Source organism: Cydia fagiglandana, chromosome 10, assembly GCF_963556715.1.
Source record: "Cydia fagiglandana chromosome 10, ilCydFagi1.1, whole genome shotgun sequence".
Classification (NCBI taxonomy): Eukaryota; Metazoa; Arthropoda; class Insecta; order Lepidoptera; family Tortricidae; genus Cydia; species Cydia fagiglandana.
In genome coordinates, this window is record NC_085941.1 from 9,052,809 (window position 1) to 9,073,783 (window position 20,975).

The window sequence follows — 20,975 nt, forward strand, 5'->3', positions numbered from 1 at the left end:
ATAATCTTATTTCATTATTATTGTTATTATTTTCATTTTTATTTTATTTTACTTTGACGATCATGATAGAAATTCTTATATTTTTGACTCAATGCAAACTTATTATGTAATTGTCTTTCATGAAATAAAATATCTAATCTAATCTAATCTATTGAATTAACATTTCATAATTATATTAACCTTAAAATATATGATAGTATCTCATAAAAGGGCCCAAAGCATTACATATCGAATCGAATGTCTATTTACTCGACATCATATCTTATTGATTGGTTATTTTTGCCGAATTAAATATACATGCATCATATAATTATACATTCATAATCCGTAAGAGAGAGAGAGGAGGTAGGGGAGAATATGCATAGGACGCGTAATACCAAAGTGTTGTGCGGCAAACCCGCTTAATTTCGTAAGATCCTTTTTGTAATTAAATGCCGAGTACTTGCGGATCTGTCGAACCTAGATACATGAATCCGTATGGCCCCTTTCTTACGTATAGGTAACGGCAACGGTTACTCATTGACGTAGTTTTTTATGCAACCATATTATTATAGAAACGGGTTAATTTGTAGGTCGTTAATAAGTTAATTGATATGTTTCTTGCTGGTAAAATAAATATGTATGTTTATGTATGACACAAATAAAAATTGGGTAGCATAGTTTAGGTACCTACTTTACAATTAACTTTGTGGGTCTTATTTGTATCAATGACATAGACGTAACGTAAATAGTTCCAATATATTAGTAATTTTGTTTATTCAGATTTTTTCAATACGATTTCTTCCATCAATTTCATAATATTATTACATTGTACGGTATCGATGATTCACCAAGTTATGCACACTCGCTGTGACACTATTACTTAACTAAGTCTGCCGTTACGAGTCTTTGACAAAAACTCAAGTCCGTTTTCATTCTTCAAACCGGAAAGTAGGCGTATTATTGACTTACAATTTATCACACAAACATCCAATGATGCGACTATTGATACCGCTTCCAAAGGGAATTTCACGGCGTCCCCTTGTTCCCCTTTAAATTGTATTGCGCTTAGACAGCTCATTGTACTTCCATTTATAAGGCCGCCTGCGCACGGTAAAAACAAACAATGCTTTAGTGAAATTTCAAAACTTGTCGCACGCTATTTTTTGTAGGCAGCTACGGCTTTATTACGCCTCCCTGAGCGGTTCAAGTTTTGCTCACCGTTAAAGCGTAAACAAAAGACTGTAAACGAAGATCTATTCCAGCACGGACACCGACAATACTTTAATTTATTACGTCATATATAAAGTAGTGAAAGTTAAAATAACGCTTTGTTTCTAGCATTCATCGGTTAACGGTAAACAAAACAAGGTACACAAAGATGCCGCCCTTGTACAGGAGTCGGATATTTTACAAGCGCCCATAAACATTTTGCGAATTTTAATGGGACTTTTACGTCTTTTATATTTATGGGAAACGAAATAGTCGAGACGTGTTTTAAATGCCAAAATATTTCGCTTGTTTCTTCGGTTTTCAAGCCTTTTTTTAGTAATAGTATATTTTAATCGCCATGTTTTGCCTATTTAAACGAGTAGAACAACAGAAAAAATATGGCGCTACTTGCATTTGGAACTAAATCTAAAGATAAGACGACGACGTCTAATTATCCTCTGGAGGCGTATTTCCAGTGCATCCGGGAAGATGGAACTCGATATCCGGTATAAGCTCACCGAGAGATCTTTTGTCCTATTATATTTACGCTTTAGATTTCCTATAACAATTAATCAATGAAGTAATCAAATCTACGTCAATATTTTAAGTATATATTACAGGGAGAACTTATTGTTGTATTTAATGCAAGTTCAAACTTGCATTGCATTTAGGTACTAGACAATTTAAACCAAATTTTGGTAAAACTTTTAAACAAATTTGTCAGTAAATCAATGTATTAAGGTTGCATTTTATCTACTACCTACACTTAATATAAACTAGAAGATGTTTAATTTTTTTTTATTTTACAACATACTTATTTCGTTCTAAGTTTTTCCTTATACATATGTATAAGTCTACGAATTTATGTTGAGAAATTCTATATATTTTTTTTAATTAACTATTGTTTCTGTAAATATTAGGTATAAAGTTACATTTTGTAACTGTGTATAGTGTGTATAAAATCCTAAACCGTCAGTTTAAGTAGTTCCACTTTACGATCAGTCGCGGGTCTGAAAAGAATTCATGCATAACTAGTTGAATCATCTGTCCCGGACCTTGACAAAAGCCTACTAAAACGGAGATGTCACCAATTGTTTGAAATATTACCCAGATTACTCAGATGTACTGTATAATCCAAGGTTATTTAACAGACGTATTTAATATTGGTCACCTGTAACGGTAAATTTGCAGAATCAAAAGATTGTCTTAAGGTCGCGTTTTTTTTCTTTTACACGTTTTAGCCTATTTAGATTTTTGAGAAATAAATGAAATAACAGATATTGAGAAAATATCCGTTGATAATGACATGGTAAAGGATCCTCATAGTTTGATATATATGATACATCTGACATTTCTTTGAAGTTAAAACTATATTATATTATTAGTTGGGCTTGGGTATGAATGTAGTAAAAAGTAGTAGAGAAAATAATCGTTTTAGACCTGAAGTTTATATTCTGGCAAAAGTATTTTTAATTTACAAGATTTTTACTTATCTTCAATTTGCATAATAAAAATTTGTTTGTGCAATCCTTATGATATGTAGAAATAATTTATATATATTGACATTCAGCAATAAAAGCATCTACCAAAGAAAGCACAAGACACACACTTAAGTCAGATCGATCTATCTCTACCACAACTAGGTTAGCGAGCGAATATTACATACCGTATGCCAAGTGCATGTAAGTAAAAATTTGATTCCCCCATAATGTCTTAAAATTGACTCTCATCGTTTTACGGAAAAATTGTATAGGTACTCTGAACTCTTCAACTGTGAACTGTGAAAAGGCAGTTCCCGATTCGTGTCAATGGAATTCGTTACTCGGAACTTGTTAATTTTCCGAACGTAAATAAGTTACAATTTCTCTATTTCAACTAAGAAAATAAAGTTCTTTGTATTGGAATAGGTATCCCTAGGAAGTTTAAAAATAGTTCAGACGTAATTTTAGATCGCAGATACGAATGAGACAGTCGTGTGAACTGCCATATAAGTCTATATCAATAATGTCTAATGTCTCGTGTCTCATACAAGTCATACATTTCGGGATTGACCCATGTTTGGAGAGACTGACGTTGTATGTCGAATGACGAGTATTTGCAGTACATATGGGTGTGGTGACATAGATGACATATTTCAAGTTTAACAATACTATGACGCGTTTACTGCAAATCATGAATGGACCCGTTTTAGACGGTTCTCAGAGTTTTACACATCACTGATCTTTTATATACTTACCAAAATACATTTTTAGCAATAGGTATATTTATTTATTGTTGAACAGTATCATTCACAAAGTCGATATTACAATTGACTGGTACTAACAGCCCGATTCGAACTTTGTGATTCGTCAATTAATAGATCTAAAAACGATATGGACTAGATGTGTCAGTGTCAAAAGTGACGTTTTTATTTGAAGAAGAGTTCGAATCGGATAGTAAGTCTTTTCTGGATGTTCGGCTGTGTCATGCATGAGCCCCTGACCAGTTCCACTGTTTTAACCTACACTTTTAACTCCACTGTTTTTTTTAATTAACTAACAAATGATTTTGAACGACGCTAAATTTAGTTTATACCGGGTATGGCCTGTAATATGAGCAAAACATTAAACTGTAGACTGTACTCCTCATACTGACCAACATTTGTTCAGCGACTTTTAAAAATAACTTGTGGTTTGATTTTTATAATACACTTTAAAGTTTATTTTAAGACGCAATGTATTGCGAATTTTGTTACGTTTAAATTAATGCGTGACAAGCAACGTCAATCACAACGATATGGCGTGGCGATGGCGTCCATTGAAAATAATATTTATTTTGTATGAAAAATTGGGAGCCTAAATACTTCATAATTTTTAAAAGTTGTTGAACAAAAGTGTCACCGTTTGAGGAGTACAATCTGTTTTAATTATTTGCTCACGTTACAGGCCACACCCGGTATATGAAACTAGCTATTTTCTTTTCTTAATAAACTAATATTTTCTCCATATAACTTGCAACAATAAGCCACAGCTTTTTTCCTTAAGCTTATGTATGTAGGTGGTCTGCTGGCTATACTTGTACCTGGAAGTATACATATTTAGGTAGGTAAATAATAATTGCAAATTTTGTCATTCACAAGTAGCATTCGTAATATTTTTGTTTATAGTATGAAGATAACCAGTAACATAATTATTGTTGACATGTAATAGCTTCTAAGTAATTGATAAGAAGTCGCAGACAGCTTGACGGCGAAATGTTCCACATGCCATTTTATCGCAGTAATTTTATAACATCAGTAAGTTAATTGCTAATTGCTTTGATCGTTTTCCAAGTTTAACATAAGCTTGAATTGTTTACTTGTGTCGTTTTTGTTGTAATATTGGTAGATGCTGATCAGAATTCAGAAGGCACCTATTCAAACTCAATAGTATAAGTGACTCTACATTTTATACAGTCTCAATAGTGAATTAGGAAAGCACTATATACCCAGAATATGCCATTAGTTACAAAGGCATTGATACGTTTCTTTTTAATTCTAAAATTTTACATATTAATAATTCTGTAGTAATTACATCACTTCACTTTTTCCGCGTTAAGTAGTTGATTCTAAATAACTGACAACAAAACCATTTCTTTAATAAGTAAGTACATTTGAATTTATTTGTCTTAACCTTCCTCATATATATCATATCTAAATAAATAATGTCCTGACGTTTCCACGTCGCTTTTCATGGATAAAAAAGGATTGAGATGTCGCACTCAAACTAAACACCATTCCGCCCTGACGTTGATTCGCAAAAACTTTCAGAAATTTTGAAATTGTATCTATACATCAACTGCCGTATTCGAACTTCAAGATATTCACAACAGACGACACGTACTCGATCCATTCTAGATACGTTATAGTTTAGATATCAACTAGTTCTCTTTTGCAGCGCAATTCGGGCACCCAATGTCACTTTTACGTTAGATAGAGTAAGATATCTATTAGATGTGAATTAGATCTCTAAGTCATATCCTGTGGAAATCGTTCAAGAGTATCTCCAGAATCGCGCAAATATTAAATTTGACAGATTAGATCTTAAACATATCGTTATCGTATCTTGGTGATGTCTAAAAGATGTCTATTTTATAATCCGAATCGGGCCCCAAGCCATTGCAAGCCTGTTTGAAATCTATGTACTGTCAAATATCTTCCACCGCGTATAGGCGATCCGTAGTCATCAATTTGTTATCATCAGGACCCGCTGATGCGGTGGCTATGTGCAGGTGTTTCAGAATAGTTCGCCATCAATTCACAGAAATCGAGTCATTAAGTATTTTGTTACCTATAGATAACAATTGTCGTTAGGATTTCCTTAATATTAATGACTTACGTCCGGACTGCAATATATGTACGTAAATAGAGAGTTAATAATGTCAAATTCTACAGACTTATTTCATACATCATATAAATCTAGGAAAATTAATTTATCGGGTTCTAAGTCTTAAAAAAAATGTTTTATATATTTTTATTACGAGCCTATTGTGTCCCACTGCTGGGCAAAGGCCTCCCCCCTCTTCTTCCATGCCTCCCGATTTTGAGCTGCATCTGGCTAGTCTCTCAAAAAGGAGTCTAAGTTATCCCGCCATCGCCGACGAGGTCTGCCGGATCTCCGGTTCGACTCATGGGGCACCCACTCCGTGGTTATCTTGGCCCATAAGTCATTCGGCATTATATAAATAAATAAATAATTATTAAAAGACATTTTACACAAATCGATATGTATGATTAGAAAGGCTTGTATTGTGGGTACTTGACGACGATATATATAGTATAATATATAGTCAATATATATGTAGCTAATAGTCAGTTGATTATTTTAGGGAGACCTTTCTTCCAACCCAATACTAAACTATGAAGCCACTTTTATTAAAAATGTCATCAACGGTAGAGTAAATCATAACCAATGGAAATAGGTATTCTAGATAAATAGACATTGCGGATTAAGAAACAAGAATGAAAACTACAATTTGATACCTAGCACTGTTCCAATTTTTTTACACTTAATTTCAATTTATAGGAAATTATCATTTCAGATTCAGTAAAATGTTTTATTGAATAATTATTTGCTTAGATAAATGCTATTTATTTTAAGTGACTCAAAAATGTTTAACATTTTGGAAATTCATTCACTACGTAAGGTAAACCAAATTAGTCGTAAATTTGTGCTAATATGGCATTTACCTGATTGAAAACGGCTTTAGCCTGCAACGGGACATTTTTTGTGGCAGAGTGATATACGATATCAGGAAATTATGCCAACAAATCGGAAGTAATATTTTACCTGAAACTATTTACATATCATATACGTAGGTACCTGAGATAGTAGAAAATAATGCAATTTTTAAAGTGAAATGTAAAACAAAATAGGGTACGGCTGAAGTAAGTACCTACATTAATAACTTTTCTAAAAATGTAACTATATAGTGTTAATAACTATAGGTATTGTATTCCTACTATATTTAAAAGGACTATTATTGGGTAGCTTACCTTACACATATAATATATTTTAGTATGTATTTGATAAGTACACGTATTTTCCCGCCCCATCCTAACTTTTTTTTCACATACATACGTTACGCAGTTGTTAAAGAAATATAATGTGAGCCGATCTAGTTCAAACTTTTTCGAGAGATCGCATCGCTTTATATTTCGTCAACCTTACCTATTTAAAATACATATTTTTTTTATCTATATTTTTTAGAATTAATAACAAGTATTTTTCTTAAAAAATCGGGCACATTAAGCATATTTATATACGTCCATTTATATTAGGCGCAACCAATTAAGTATATAAATGGATCACACGGATATAGCATATAACCTCATCCACAATGTGAATACCTACCAACCCCTATCTACTCGGGTAGCGCTGCAGTGGGTAGGTAGAGGGTCTGACCCGCCTCGAGCCGCGATTGGTCGAGCGAAGGGAGTCCCTGCGCTTACTGGCTGATACCCCACTCAAGCGTCGGCACACGTGCTTACTTTATGTTACGCTCGGGCACCGAGTCATTTAGTCGTTTACCCGACACTCGGCGCGCGCGACCACCGTTTAGGGGATGTCATACTAATCAACACCGATCATGGACTTCACCTTGCCCGCTTGTGCCCAGTTGCGGCAATCTGGTACCGTTATAACCAAACCTATGGACGATTGCTACAGGATATGTACAGGTCGTACTAATTTCGTAAGTACGCCGGAAAAATGTGAACTGTGTGGTAGGACTAGAACTAATAGCCAATACAGTGACTGTGATAGTGAAACAGTGAAGAAATGTCGACCCCACAGATCGAGTAGAAGCAGTAAGAATTTTATTTAATTATTAAATTTAATAATAATTACATATTTTAAAAAATGCAAATTTTTAGTTTATTATATTATGTATGTATATAGTTCATATAAAACTTAAATGATATTTAATCTTATTAATAATAGGCATTACAAAATATAAAAAATTAACATTTTACCTTAATAATAATGTCAATGAAAAATAATACCATTTGTTCAAATCAGTAGCATACACATTAGTTAATGAATGAAAATAAATAAAAGGTTTAATAAATATATCACAGCGATTATAATTACGTAATGACAAACCAATTAACAGGTGCTTTATACAAAGCGGCATAAATCGACTTGAGGCATACCGGTATCAGTAGCTAATTATCGCAGGACTGTGGTCTCCCTTTAATAACAAAAATTAGTGGATAAAACCATGCCTCATATACTAACGTCGCGTGCGATTTATGTCAGCGAATACCATCAATAGTTTATCAACCAAGGGCTATAATAATTGAAGCGTCTAACTAAACCTTTAACTAACGATAATAATGTAAACGGAATATCCGGTGTTCAGCCGGCCGATTCTCATGTCGGTGTAATCGCCGGCCGCCGTAATAGAGCTTACAATTTCATTACGCAAAAAACCTGGCTCGGTCTCGCCTCTACAATGTTAAACACGAAGATCAGAACTAACTAACTAGGCTTAAACTGCTATTAAACTAGCCCAGTACTGTTACCGGAATGACATGTCTAACTAAATGTTTCTATCCTTTAAAGAGCCGTACAGTTACGCTGGCCGCCGTTTCGTAATTGCAAGTATCGCTAGGTACCTCTCTATATAGGGCCGAGAAATGATTTAAGTGTAGCGAGAGAAAAAATAATACCGAGTGCCTTGTAGATTAGCTCGAGGGAATGTCCGGAAAATTTCCCGTGCCGTATTAATTAGAATCTTCCCTGGCTTTCTTATTGATTGGAGTAATTAGTACGAACAAAAAGTCCGCGTTAACCTGCTTGTCGGTAGCTGTTGGTATTTAATCTAATAAAATTTATAATCATTGCTCATAGGTACTAATTACTTTTACTGAGGGATTTACTATCCATACAAATATATTTTTTGAATAATTATAAGTTTATTTTCATTTCCAATGAGTTTCCCAACCCACGATCCAGCCACCAGCCTCTAATTATTTTATATTTAAAATTACACCATTGTTTTTAATTCTCATATCATAAACATTTACATATTATGCTTGACCACAAAACCGCAACTATTCCTTTCATTTAGTAGTCGGTATATTTTGATTTAATTTCAATTTAAAATAACAACGCAAAAATAACATAAAAATAAATATAATTATTTAATTTATATTATGTACCGCATATTTTTAATATGTGTTGCCTACAAGTTTATTTCCACTACCCAACAAAACAAAACTATGTGACAATTAGGTACGTAAACTTCCGACCCTTTTCCGAAGACGTCAATTTCTGAAAATAGTTACGACAATTTTCTCACTAAATTTGAAATCGGAAATCCACTCTTATCTCACTGCGAGTGAGTCATCGGAGCGCAAGGTGAGCACATTACCTATGGTAATTGACATAGCGCGAATACACCCGCGTGACGTCAAACTATAGTAGTACTACTCGAATGTCCGATAGATAATACACCCGATCGGAAACTTAAGTCGACATATCGAAACTATTCCGCTTCGCTAATGGCTGTTGGATGATAATTAAAGTTGATTGATCGCTTACCTATTTTAAAGTTTGCTAACTTAGGATATTTTTATTTATTGATTAAAACTTGTTTGTTTATGTTGTTTAATTTTTTTTAATAACAAAAGTTTTGTGTAGATATTTTAACTAAATTCAAATATACCTACATAACTATAAATCCAAAATATTTCAATAAAAAGTACAAAAAGTAAGTAATTTTTTAATCGATATAAATGTTGTAGTGTTTTTGTAAACATCATCGAATACGTCGACTCATATCGTACCTATCTAATGAGTAAATAGTACATACCTATCATATTATCTAGCTATTATTTAAAACAAATCGTTTTCCGTTTTAAAATTGCATAATACACGGTTCTAAATTCGACAACAAAACAAACGCTTTATATGTACTTACCTGAGTAATGTAAGACAATATTGTGTATCTAAACATTTTTCAAAGCATCATTTTAGTTAGGTTGGTAGGTAATGTGTCGTTATAAACTGGAACCTAGGCTGCTTGGCTTGAGAACGCCGCTGCGCTCGATTTCAGACATGAACTATGTCCGCGTCATTAGGGTTGATCCACTCTCATTAGCAACATTTTCACATAAAACGCTCTTCATTTACGCGGCAAAGCAGCCGCATCAATTATAAACAGTTATTTCAGTGAGACGGCTCATAATTGCAGTATTTAACTGTCACCCACCCATTTAGCAACATGTCGATCTCGGCTAAACAGCAATCACTTGCTTTCATACCGGCGCAACCGCACTTGTTCTGAAAATGAAAAATCTCAACCCTAAATAACCGTCACGATATTCGTACGTACCCGTAATTTCGGTAATAAGATTTTCGTTATAACTGTACAGACGACTGATACAGATTGGTTTTCTAGAAATTGAGATGAAAGTAAGGAAATAACTGCAGCAAATTGCATCCTGATAGGCGCATCTTCGACACGCACCGCCTTATGCGTGTCAAGCTCTGATTGACCGAAATTATTCTGCAGTATTACCGAAAATGTAATACACATTTGCATTTAATTTTGCTTTAATAAAAGTTATTGCGCTACCGTTAAGTATAAATTGTTACCTTATTAAATTAAATTCGCGAAAAATTCACGCTTGTTTCGTTAATTTTGTCGGAGGCTATTAGCATTTAGAGCGATTTTCAGTTGATGAAGATCGTACCGCGCTCGTGGTGGCGTCGCGCCGATAATCGCACTTATTATGCGCAGTCAAATTTTACGACCGCATCGGTTGTTAGCCGCTACTAACAAAATGATGATCTGACTCAAATTAACTCTATTATGGATAAACATAACGCTTTTTCTATGTAATGTCATACGAACGGATATTAGTAGGTACCGTTAATGACCTGGACCAAGGAGCTCGGAACGCGTTGGCACGGACGAGACAACAAAATTCCCTGCTCATAATAAAATTACATCTGGTATTGTTTAATAAGCGTACATTCTGATTAACAGTGGGCGTCATAAGTGATAAGGAGAAAAAAAAACTGATGACGTACAAAATAACAGGACTTGGTTCTTCAAAAGATTAGCCGTTGGTCACAGACGGACGCGACAAGTTTGGTTTGAACAGTATAATGTTTGATTTACATAATGATTTCGCAGGCGCCAGCCGACGTCCGGCGCTCTGTCGACGCAAACTTTTCTCGGTTTTCGAGCCGAAATTCTAGTTAGCGGCGATTTCTTTAAAGAAGGTAACAAGGTGCTCTCGTTTGGGTCGTTTTTCGTGCAGCCAGCCTCCACGGGCGAGCTGTTAAAAAATAAACGAACTCTTTGTTTCTCGAGTAGTCGCGCCGACCTCCGACGCGGACCCTACTTTTATGGTCGCCCGGTCAGTTCTTCAATGGGCTAAGGAATTCGATCGAGTCTCCTTATTGTTCATCTTAGTAGCGATCGACAAATAAGTTTATTTAATAAAAGAAAGTAATTAGTATTGTCATCTTATTCACATTATTTTATTGTACAAGATCTGAATAAAAATGTTGTAAAAAACAATCACTTCAATCTTGCTTCAATTTATTTTAATGAAAGGCTATGAAGTAACACTAGCTTCTTTGAAAAAAAAAATAAGTTAAGGAGTAAAATTTAATGTGTAGAATGGCTCCACATCTCTTCCAAGTTGACCTGTTATTTTTTTGGTTGAACTTTTGCCGGCAGTCTCGGATGCTTTTGACCGCGCCACTAATAAAATGTTATGATCGTGTGTTTAACGCATGTTGTGGTGTCGGACCTTCTTTTGACATGATCGTTATTACCGCTCCACCTTTGTGGTCTCCGAAACTGTAACAACATTATTATAGTGTCAATAAGACGGCAATATACCAATAAAGGGTCTATAGTTAGATCGTCTAGTTAGCCGGGGTTTTAATGATCACAATTTGTTTATGCAAATGGCTGTGCGTTTTGGAACGCTTCGTGCCGTGAGACGGTTTTATAGCGCCGTCCTTCTTTATAATACGAGGGGCGTGCGATAATCGAGATCAGTTCACGGGGTCTAGTTAAATAATAAGCGGCGCGGAGCCCTGTAACTATAATTTCCTTTATTTGACCGCCGCCGCCGGCCAAGGGGCGAAATCACAGCGGAGCTTGCTAACGAGATCGAAGAACAAAAAAAGCGCACGCACACTTTACCCACACTCGGGCTTATATTGAAGGCATAACTTTAAACCCTCATTGAAAAAAGAGGTTAAGTCCTTCAGAGTTACTAAAGGACGTAAACCTTTGTAACTCAAGTTTGCTCGTTCAAATAGATTACATGAACGTCGTTTATTTCTATTACGAGTTTAAATAACTAGATTAGTTTGGCGGGAGCAATTATTGTTGTGAGATTGTTTTGAGTCATCACGTATTAATGCACTGACTCAGACTAGAGTCAAAACTGAAAAAAATTAACAACCGTGAGTAAGATGCGTAATGCATAAATAGTCCAATTTGTGTGAAGAAGAGTTGTCCTATACCAATATTAATAGTATCTGTGAAACGTTCATTTGCTGACGTAAAATTAGCAAACAAACATTATGATGACGTTTCAATTGAACAGATGTACGGTATACGATGTCAGCAGTACCAAAATTAAACAAGAGAACTTTTATCAGTTACCAACTATCCAGTTGTCTGTAACATAAACAACCAAGGCTTATCATACAAAAAACCATAATAAGGAAAATCTTTATAGTGCCGCTGTATTGTATACAACAATTTGATAACCCATTTTTTAAGTGTAGATTTATCGATATCAAAAGAATGTCCGTCCGTCCGGCAACGGTTAAGTAGCGCCACATTAACTATTCACTCAGGTTCACTGCACAATTAGCAAAGGCTGTCCACCTCTCGAGTGTTCATCGATTCATCGGATGTCCATTGATTACCATAATCGATAGCACCGCGCGTGCCGCATACGATACGCTATCGCTCATTCATGAGAAGATTCGATTATATTTACGATTAAATGAAACTAGAATTATCATCAATGATCGTTGGCGCTTATCCAGAAATTCCTTTTTATTATAACACCGCGTTTTATGAGAATTTTTATGTGTCACTTATTAGAAAAACAATTCACAATCTGTAGTCCATTCGTATTTGATACAGAAAATAAATATTGCATCCTTTATGCAACAACAGGTAGGGGGTCATCCATTAATTACATCACACGTTTAGGGGCAGGGAGGGGGTCAAGAAAATGTGACATGTTGTGACAAGGGGAAGGGGGACTCACAAAATTTGTGAGGCCACTTTAACTTATTTAAATTATTTTATTCGCCGTACAATTAAGTAAGTAACAAGTTTTTCGAACGATAATCGTTTTTATTCGTTTAATTTTCTATTTTAATCAGTTTTGGGTTATAAAATTAATAATTCTTTCGTCAAAAATATTTTGATAAAATATTAATAATACTAAATTCGATTTGCCGATTTCGTTGAAAAAATGTGACATCACACCGGGGGGAGGGGTTTGCCAAATGTGACCTAGTGTGACAAGGAGGGGAGGGAGGGGTCATAAAACCTAGAAATTCGTGTGATGTAATTAATGGATGACCCCTACGTACCAAATGATAAAATGAAATATTATTAATATTTACATACTGAAATCATCTGGGATCATCATGTTATTCAATTCGATATATTTATGTACTTAAATTAATATGCCTAATCTAGAATCTTAAGTTAATAATTACGGCTAGGTGTGTCCGAAGACGATAGTAAAATTTGTTAGATAAGGGGCCGGGTATGTCCTTAAACCACGTCCGAGACCACCGGTGGACGGGCAGCAGCGTCCCTCAAATTCGGTGTACTCGACTGCGATCGCCAACCCGCCTGCCAAGCGTGGCGATTATGGCATTCACCCCCAAAAAAGGGGGAGGCCTATTTTCAGCAGTGGATGTCTTATGGCTGAGATGATGATGGTGATGATGAAGGGGCCGGAGGATTTTTTCGACGTATCTCCGTAACTGCCGCAATAAGTCGCTCCAATCCCTCAGATAACGTCATTTTTTTTTCTTGCAGGATACGTCAACGTCTGTGCAGCGGTGTGTCTGCTGCTACTGGTCGGATTCACCCCGCGGACATCGGCAGCGCCGCGGCCTAGAAGAGACAGCATGGAGAACGAAGCGTGGGCGAACCCTTGTGACTACGCCCCTGGGAGCGTAAGTACCTACTAATTTAATCTTCTTTCACCTGCTCTTCTTCTTCCTCGCGTTATGCCGGCATTTTTGCCACGGCTCACATAAGAGCCTACCGCCTTCACATACTCTAATTCATAAAAATCAATTTGTTGTTATTCCAGTCCGATACCTTAACCTGACCATTTTTTTATTCTTCTAGTGTGAGCCTTGTAGAGGTTTATAGAGAGTGTGCGGAAATAGAAGAATCGTAGAATGTATTGGACCCCATACATTTCACGACTCTTTTCTTTCCGCAGAGACTTCTAGTAAAACTATGGATTCATTTGTATAATAAGTTTGTAATTTCAAGTCTAGGATCCGACCGGAACTAAACAATTTTAATTATAGAACTAGGGGTCGTTTGCACCAAACTGTTCGTATCGTTAAAAGTTCGCTAAATTTTTATGTATGAAAAGTTTCATAGTAAAGTGGCGGGGCGCGCCGGCTGACGTTGATCAGTCTGTCAAATGTGGTTGGTGCAACGGCCCTAAGTAGGTAACAAATAGTCTACACAAAGTATACACATATTTTATGATTAATGTATTCGATGTAATGCATATCTTTTAAATTAGATCAGAATAAATTCTTATGCTCCTCTACTTCAAGCACATCTTGCCGCAGCTCGCGCGACTTCATATTACTTCAAGCCTTTCTTGGCATTTGAAGTTACTCGAGTCGCGGGAAAAAAAAAATAGCGATTTGTTACCAACGTATGAAAACGCCTTTCGTTGTAAAATCTGAATTCAGTATGACTCATGTATACAAACATTGTACTGGATAGTCGCCGCACCATACCATCACATGTAAAACTTGTCTGAACATATAACAAGAGATTAGTCACTGCGTAAATTCCAAGGTTGTGTTGTAAATAACCTTCTTTTTTTTCTCGTTACAGTCACCATCATCACCAAAACCATTCACAAAAGACCAAGCCAAAGAAGTCGCGAATCAAGCAAAAGCCGCACTCGACAATGCACAATCATTCAAAAATAATTTCGTAAGTACCTATTCACATTTCATAATTCAAGTTGGCAACTCTTTCTCTTTCATTCACCGTGTGTAGTATTCGCGGGGCATCGATATGCCCGACGCGTCGCACGAAATGAACGGACGGACTCTACCACCGGCCAATACCAATAAAACCCGGCTGAGGACGTCAATAGCGTATGCACAGGTTTGCGCATGATTATTGCCGATTTTATCTGAATGAATGAAAGTGTCGCCATATCGGTTGCTTTGTCTCGTCGTTTTATTTTATTATTTGTGTCTAATGTAATGACTAGACGGACAGCATGCACATATGCGTACCTATAGGACATTTACTTGGACAGGTCTTTAGACTTCGTGATGCGTCAAAAGATTTTCATCGAATTTTGACCCCATTACTGATTCCCGACGTATACAAGTTTGCGCCTTTTTCTCACCGCGAATGGCATGGAGGAGAGATTGCATCGGCGCGGGCGCCGATTTTGCCGCTACACGTCCGGGTTCTCAATGCTTCCTCTCTTTTAATTATAATTTTGAACACTCTTACCGTGACGTCATAGGAATTAATAGAGCATTTAAATGTGAATTAGAAATAAGTGGAATAAGTCTTGTAGACTACAAAGACTTTTAGACTTAACGATTGCGGAAACGCAAGCACCTCAACCTACATTCGAGAATTCATAAATAATTCACGATTTATATGGAACAAATGTTTGGCATGTTAATATAACAATTCATATGACGCTTCTATAATTCCAATCCTCTGAATATATTTCCGAATCGGAAGTGTGGTGGGTCGATCACGAGCAGTAATGCGTTGTCGCTGTCGCGCTTCGCATCACTTATAGATGCCTCTTACCAGAGTCCGTAATTATCAAAGCGACTCTAAATGCGTTTGTAGTACATTTCGGCTTCTTCGAACGTCACTCTTCCGTGTCCATGTGACACAGCGTCAATGGATGAGCCACACTTGCTGCTCGTGTAGTATGCGTGTAGAGTAGTCTGCAGAGTTGTTCGTTTATGAAGTATGGTGGCATTGTAATAGGCTCAGCACTCATAACGACGGCGACGTCCTGTCCGCTGCCTCCTTGTCGTAAAACGACATATCGACTCACAGTAGCCGGAACGAAGTACAGGACGATGCGCGAACGACTCGAATACTGATTGCGCATTAGTATTGCACGACACACCTGCCCGTCGATGTGTCTTTTTTTCTGTCTCTCCCCTTAATGTCGGTCATTCGTTGCTAATGTATCATATTTATTGCGATTTAGACTCCCGGGAGGCGTTGAACCGCCATTGTTGCCGATAGACAAGGACGCTCGGCTCTTTGTTTTATACGGGATACGTTTTTTGACTCTTCATTACATCAATCCACCTTTGTGATCGTTCACGTTATAAAACACTTTTTATAGCCGAGATAGAGAGATAGTTGTTAATAATTCGGGCTTTCGGGCTTCGTCAAGTGTTGTCAGACCATTTTGTTTAAATAATAACTGCCCTGGTCGTACTAAGAATGCCATAATAAATTCAACGAACCCTACCGGTACTGTGTGACTCGCCACCGGCGGCCACCGTGTGAATGTGTTTTAACACTCAGCTTTTGACATTACCGGTGTCATGTTATCGCGTATTTCGGGCGTGGAATACCTCTAATATGACCGTTGACCGAAATTATAATAAATTGCGCGATAACACATCTTTTATCTTACTGGCAATGCGATTAGGTATTCAAAGGATTCTGAAGGCGATGTTTTTTTGCTGAACTATAATTATCAGCACACAAAGTTTGCTTAAAAAACAAGTAGTTTTCTTGGCCGGTATTTGCTATTGTTCTTAGTCAGGATTTATTTGTTATTTTGTTGCTATAAATAATAACATTTAATAAAGTATCCCTTCCCTTTGATAGTTTTACATAAAATAAACAGGAATAAACAACACTTAAGTCGCAAAGTAATCTGAGAGCAGATCGTGATCGGGCGGCATGCGCGATGAATCTGTGCTTATCTTAATATAGCGTCGTCGATACATAAACTCTGAATACATACATACTATATGCAATATGTACATACTTAGTATGATACCGTTGTTCACACGGCGACAGGCTGTCTGCTGCGGTCTGTGCGTGTGTGCTATGTAGACTATATAACGACCGATGTGTGGGTGCCTCGATAAGCTTCCGATGGTCCGAGCTAGGCATTCGGATGGTAGTCAAATTTCTTGGAGGAAGCCCACCCACTCGTGCCCTAATGCGCAAATAAACAGCACTGTTTACATCTTGCCGTGAGAAAACAATTGCATAATATTTATGTACTTAGACTTCGATTTCGAAGTTTTGTAGAGAAATAATGAGATAATTTTATACACAATATTTTTTTTTTCAAAAGATATTTCAAATGCAAAATATATTTACCCTTATGTAAATAATAATTCATGGCATAGGTTGCTATACAATTTTATATACTAGAATCATTTTGACATCTCATATGACATATCCAATTAAACCATTATTTCTTCACAAACTCGTTTGGCGCAGATTTTAATCATATTTGCGTTTAAAAATTTCGGACTTTCACAGCTTTGACTTAAAATAAGGAGCCGATTATACTATTCCTCAATAGTAAAGTTTGTATAGGGACAAGAAAAAATTAAAAATCAAATATAATTATACCTACCAGACCAACGTAGTAGTTAGTTAGGTGGCATGAGGCGTGAGACACCGGACGCGCACCTGTGCCCACAGTATGCCCAGGTTAGCACATTCCGAATCTACCATGATTCATGTCCTCTCCTCCCAAACATAAACAAAGGCACTAACGTTCCCAGAATGAATTGTAGAAGTAGTAAGTAATCAAATATGCAGGAGTAATCAATTCGCGATCGTACGATTGCCTACATGACTGTATGCGTGTACGTTTCGGTAACTAGGTTTCTTAGTAAGTTATAATTGTAAATAATGGCTACTTTGAATGCAACTCATGAGTTTATAATTTACGTATTATGTACTTATATTTTGTATAAATACATTACAAATTGAGAACAAAATTATATAAACCTTTCTTGATAAAATCTGCTTAATATTCTGATATCCTCGTATTGAACAAATTTCTGTTGCGATTTTAATTGCACTGATCTACTGATATAATAAGCATTGTTGTCGTGTATTGTCGCCGCGGGCCGGGCTCTTTCGTTTAATTAGCTACATTGTCGAGTGACCATATTTCTCCAATAATCGACATCTCGTTAACAAAGGGACACATCATTTCTATCACCTCCGTTGCATCTGCCACCGGTGAATCAGGCACGTGGCGAAGGTTTTTGAACTCTCAACGGTACAACATAAAAATAGTTTTTGTATACGTATAGCGCGTCACGTACCCGCAATAAACCACTAGTTTAGCACAATTTTAAACAACCATGCGAAACATTATGTGTCTAGTAACGAAATATGTTAGTGTCATACTTTATCGGCTACCAGAATAACTTAGCTCTATTAAAGTGTCGAATTCGACTGTCGCAATTGTTGCTAACCAGTAACCAGACGTTATCAGATCGCAATCCGGTCTTGTTTCGACTCATCTAGCAGAGGCGGCCTTCGTCTGGCCGTCGAATTTTAAGCAAAGGAGTGGCTCTTGGCTTCCGATCACGAGATGCACAGTTTTAATCATCAATAAAAAATCCACAGATTTAAACGATTATAAGGTTTAGGTATTTTATTTCAAACACACAGCAAATGATTCTACCAATCATCAAATATGAGCGGTGTCAACCTCGAACACTACTGAGGATAATCATCTGTGTGACATACAGATTGCAATTGCAGTACTACTTGTACAACCAGAACCAAATAGCAGTGACCTCCCACGGGCTACTGGTTGGACGCGTTGATGGATCAAGATAACTGGGCCGTTGTTCACTTGATCTATAAATATCATTTCGAGGAACAGTTGCTCGTATGTGGGCGAATTAATCCCATTAGTGTATTTTTTCCGCATCGCAATAACTAATAGATGAAAATATGTCTTTAACAATAACTTATTTCTTGTACCTACTTCGGTGTCGGTAATATACAAAACGGATATAGATGGCATAGGTCATCCCGTGTTTATCGAAATCCTATGAACTGTTTGTATGCAGTATGTCCTCTTAGGATTGACTTTGATAACCTATAGATATTCCTAGTATTTCATTGATTATTATAATGACATCTTAACTGTGTATATAATGTTAACACAATAAGTAAATCAATTCTATTACTCATAAGATTAATAAAGTCACGTTGATAGAATTTAAACAAAAAATCTACTTACATGAGAAGACGGTACCTATGCTGTCCATGTCAAATCCTCAGGTCCACTGTCCCAGACAGCAAACCCCAGCCTTTTATATACCGGATTATAAGCAGGATACAGCAAATGGACACCAAGTCATCTTCCGCTTATCTCGTCTTTCCATGAAAGTCAATCAGCGACCATTTTTATTGCCCAGCAGAATACGGAATCACATTGATTGCTCTGTTATTCGTATGATTCATAATTTTACAGCAATTCCGTTTAATATAGGCAAATATTTATAAATTGTAGTAACTTCCATGCGTTGAGTTGATAAGAGAGTTCGGTCTGACATAAGAACACAATATGAGATTATTTCTCAATAAAATTGTTTCCAACTGACAATGTTTACATTTACATGCATGTAATAAATACATGATGTGGTAAAGTTCATGTTTAAAATTAAAGATAATAGGGGTTTGGGATTCTCCCGTTTCACATTTTACATCATTAATTTATATAAAATAGCAACGAGTAGGTACCTATTTCCTACATACAAAAAGTAGCCGGAGACGAAAATGTCTCCTTACATATTATTATTAAATTATTATGTTTACAGTACATATGGGGCATACTTTACCGCACTAGTGCGATAATTATCACATTACGCAACTACAAATGTCGAAAATTCAAAGGCCCATGTACCTACTATAAAATGTTGTACAAACGTTGCACGATACATGTGCGAATAGGTAATTCGCAATTCGTGTCGCTTTAAAACACTCCCTTTTGGTCGTGTTTTAATTTATCGCCACTCGTTTCGAATTTCCTATTTTTCGCACTTGTATCGTAATGTTTATTGTACAATTTAGCGACAGGATTACTTTTCGAGAGATTTTTGGTTAATAATAGAACAATTAAATAACCAGTGTTTCTCTTTTTTGCAGTCTGACAGCATACAAAGCTTTCCTTCGTTCAGCGAAACGTTTGACACGACGCCCTGGCTACGGAGTAAACCATTTGTTACTCAATACACTTTTCCTGAAACGAAGGTCAAGATCGATATGGAAATGCCGCTAGAAGATCTTAGCAAAGTTGTTGTAAGTATTTTTATAATAATTACCTATAAACAGTAGACGCCTTACTTCGTCTTTTTAGCATTAGAAAAAGACTACGTGGTCTTGACGTCTTTTAATTGAAAAACGCTTTTTAAAATTCAGTAACTATTACTTATGAAAGCAAAAGAATATAAATAATCGTATGTGATACATAATTGTTACATATTTGCTGTAATTTATTTTTCAAAAGTTTTTCAATAAAAAGACATGTCAAGATTGTTTACCTTTTTTCTAATGCTAATAAAAACGAACTATAGTTTTGTAAACAACATGTACCTACCTAATATTTGCGTAAACTAAGAATATCCAGTTTTCTGTCTAAAAATTGCACTTGCTTAAATAATTATATCAAAGTTATCATAAAATTTTTGTAAGACCATTAAACTTGTGTTTTTCGAAAGTTGTTGCCAAATTGTCCTCCAAAATAATCGAAGGGCGGCGAATGCGCTGATGCCAAAAACGTGCATCCGTATGAGTTTTTCAATCGATTTCAAGGAATCACCTCCGTCGGTGGCACTCATTGTCGTGGACCGACTATCGATTACGTGAGAACACAATGGTTTTGCAATGTGGACGTTTCAATCTGTAATAATTGACAAAATGTTCGGTGATAATACTCATTGGGAAAGGTTAAAGACATAAAATTGGTGTGATTTGTTGTTAAGTATAAGTAGATAAGTACCTAC

The 20,975-nt window shown here is 36.1% G+C and overlaps 1 protein-coding gene and 1 long non-coding RNA gene across 3 annotated transcripts in view; one reads left to right on the top strand and one right to left on the bottom strand.

Annotated features, from left to right (window-relative positions):
- LOC134668125 (uncharacterized) overlaps window positions 1–20,975 on the top strand; it is a 63,355-nt gene that overhangs the window by 40,323 nt on the left and 2,057 nt on the right. For both annotated transcript variants that reach the window (XM_063525632.1, XM_063525631.1), the window contains exons 2-4: window positions 13,756–13,895; window positions 14,809–14,910; window positions 20,119–20,271. In XM_063525632.1, coding sequence (XP_063381702.1) covers window positions 13,848–13,895; window positions 14,809–14,910; window positions 20,119–20,271 — 303 coding nt within the window. In that variant the 5' untranslated portion in view covers window positions 13,756–13,847. The remainder of the gene's footprint in view (window positions 1–13,755; window positions 13,896–14,808; window positions 14,911–20,118; window positions 20,272–20,975) is intronic.
- On the bottom strand, window positions 11,249–17,138 carry LOC134668172 (uncharacterized). Its single transcript, XR_010098724.1, has 2 exons — window positions 16,973–17,138; window positions 11,249–11,529 (listed from the first exon to the last, which is right to left on the bottom strand). It is a non-coding gene; the product is annotated as an uncharacterized LOC134668172 (long non-coding RNA).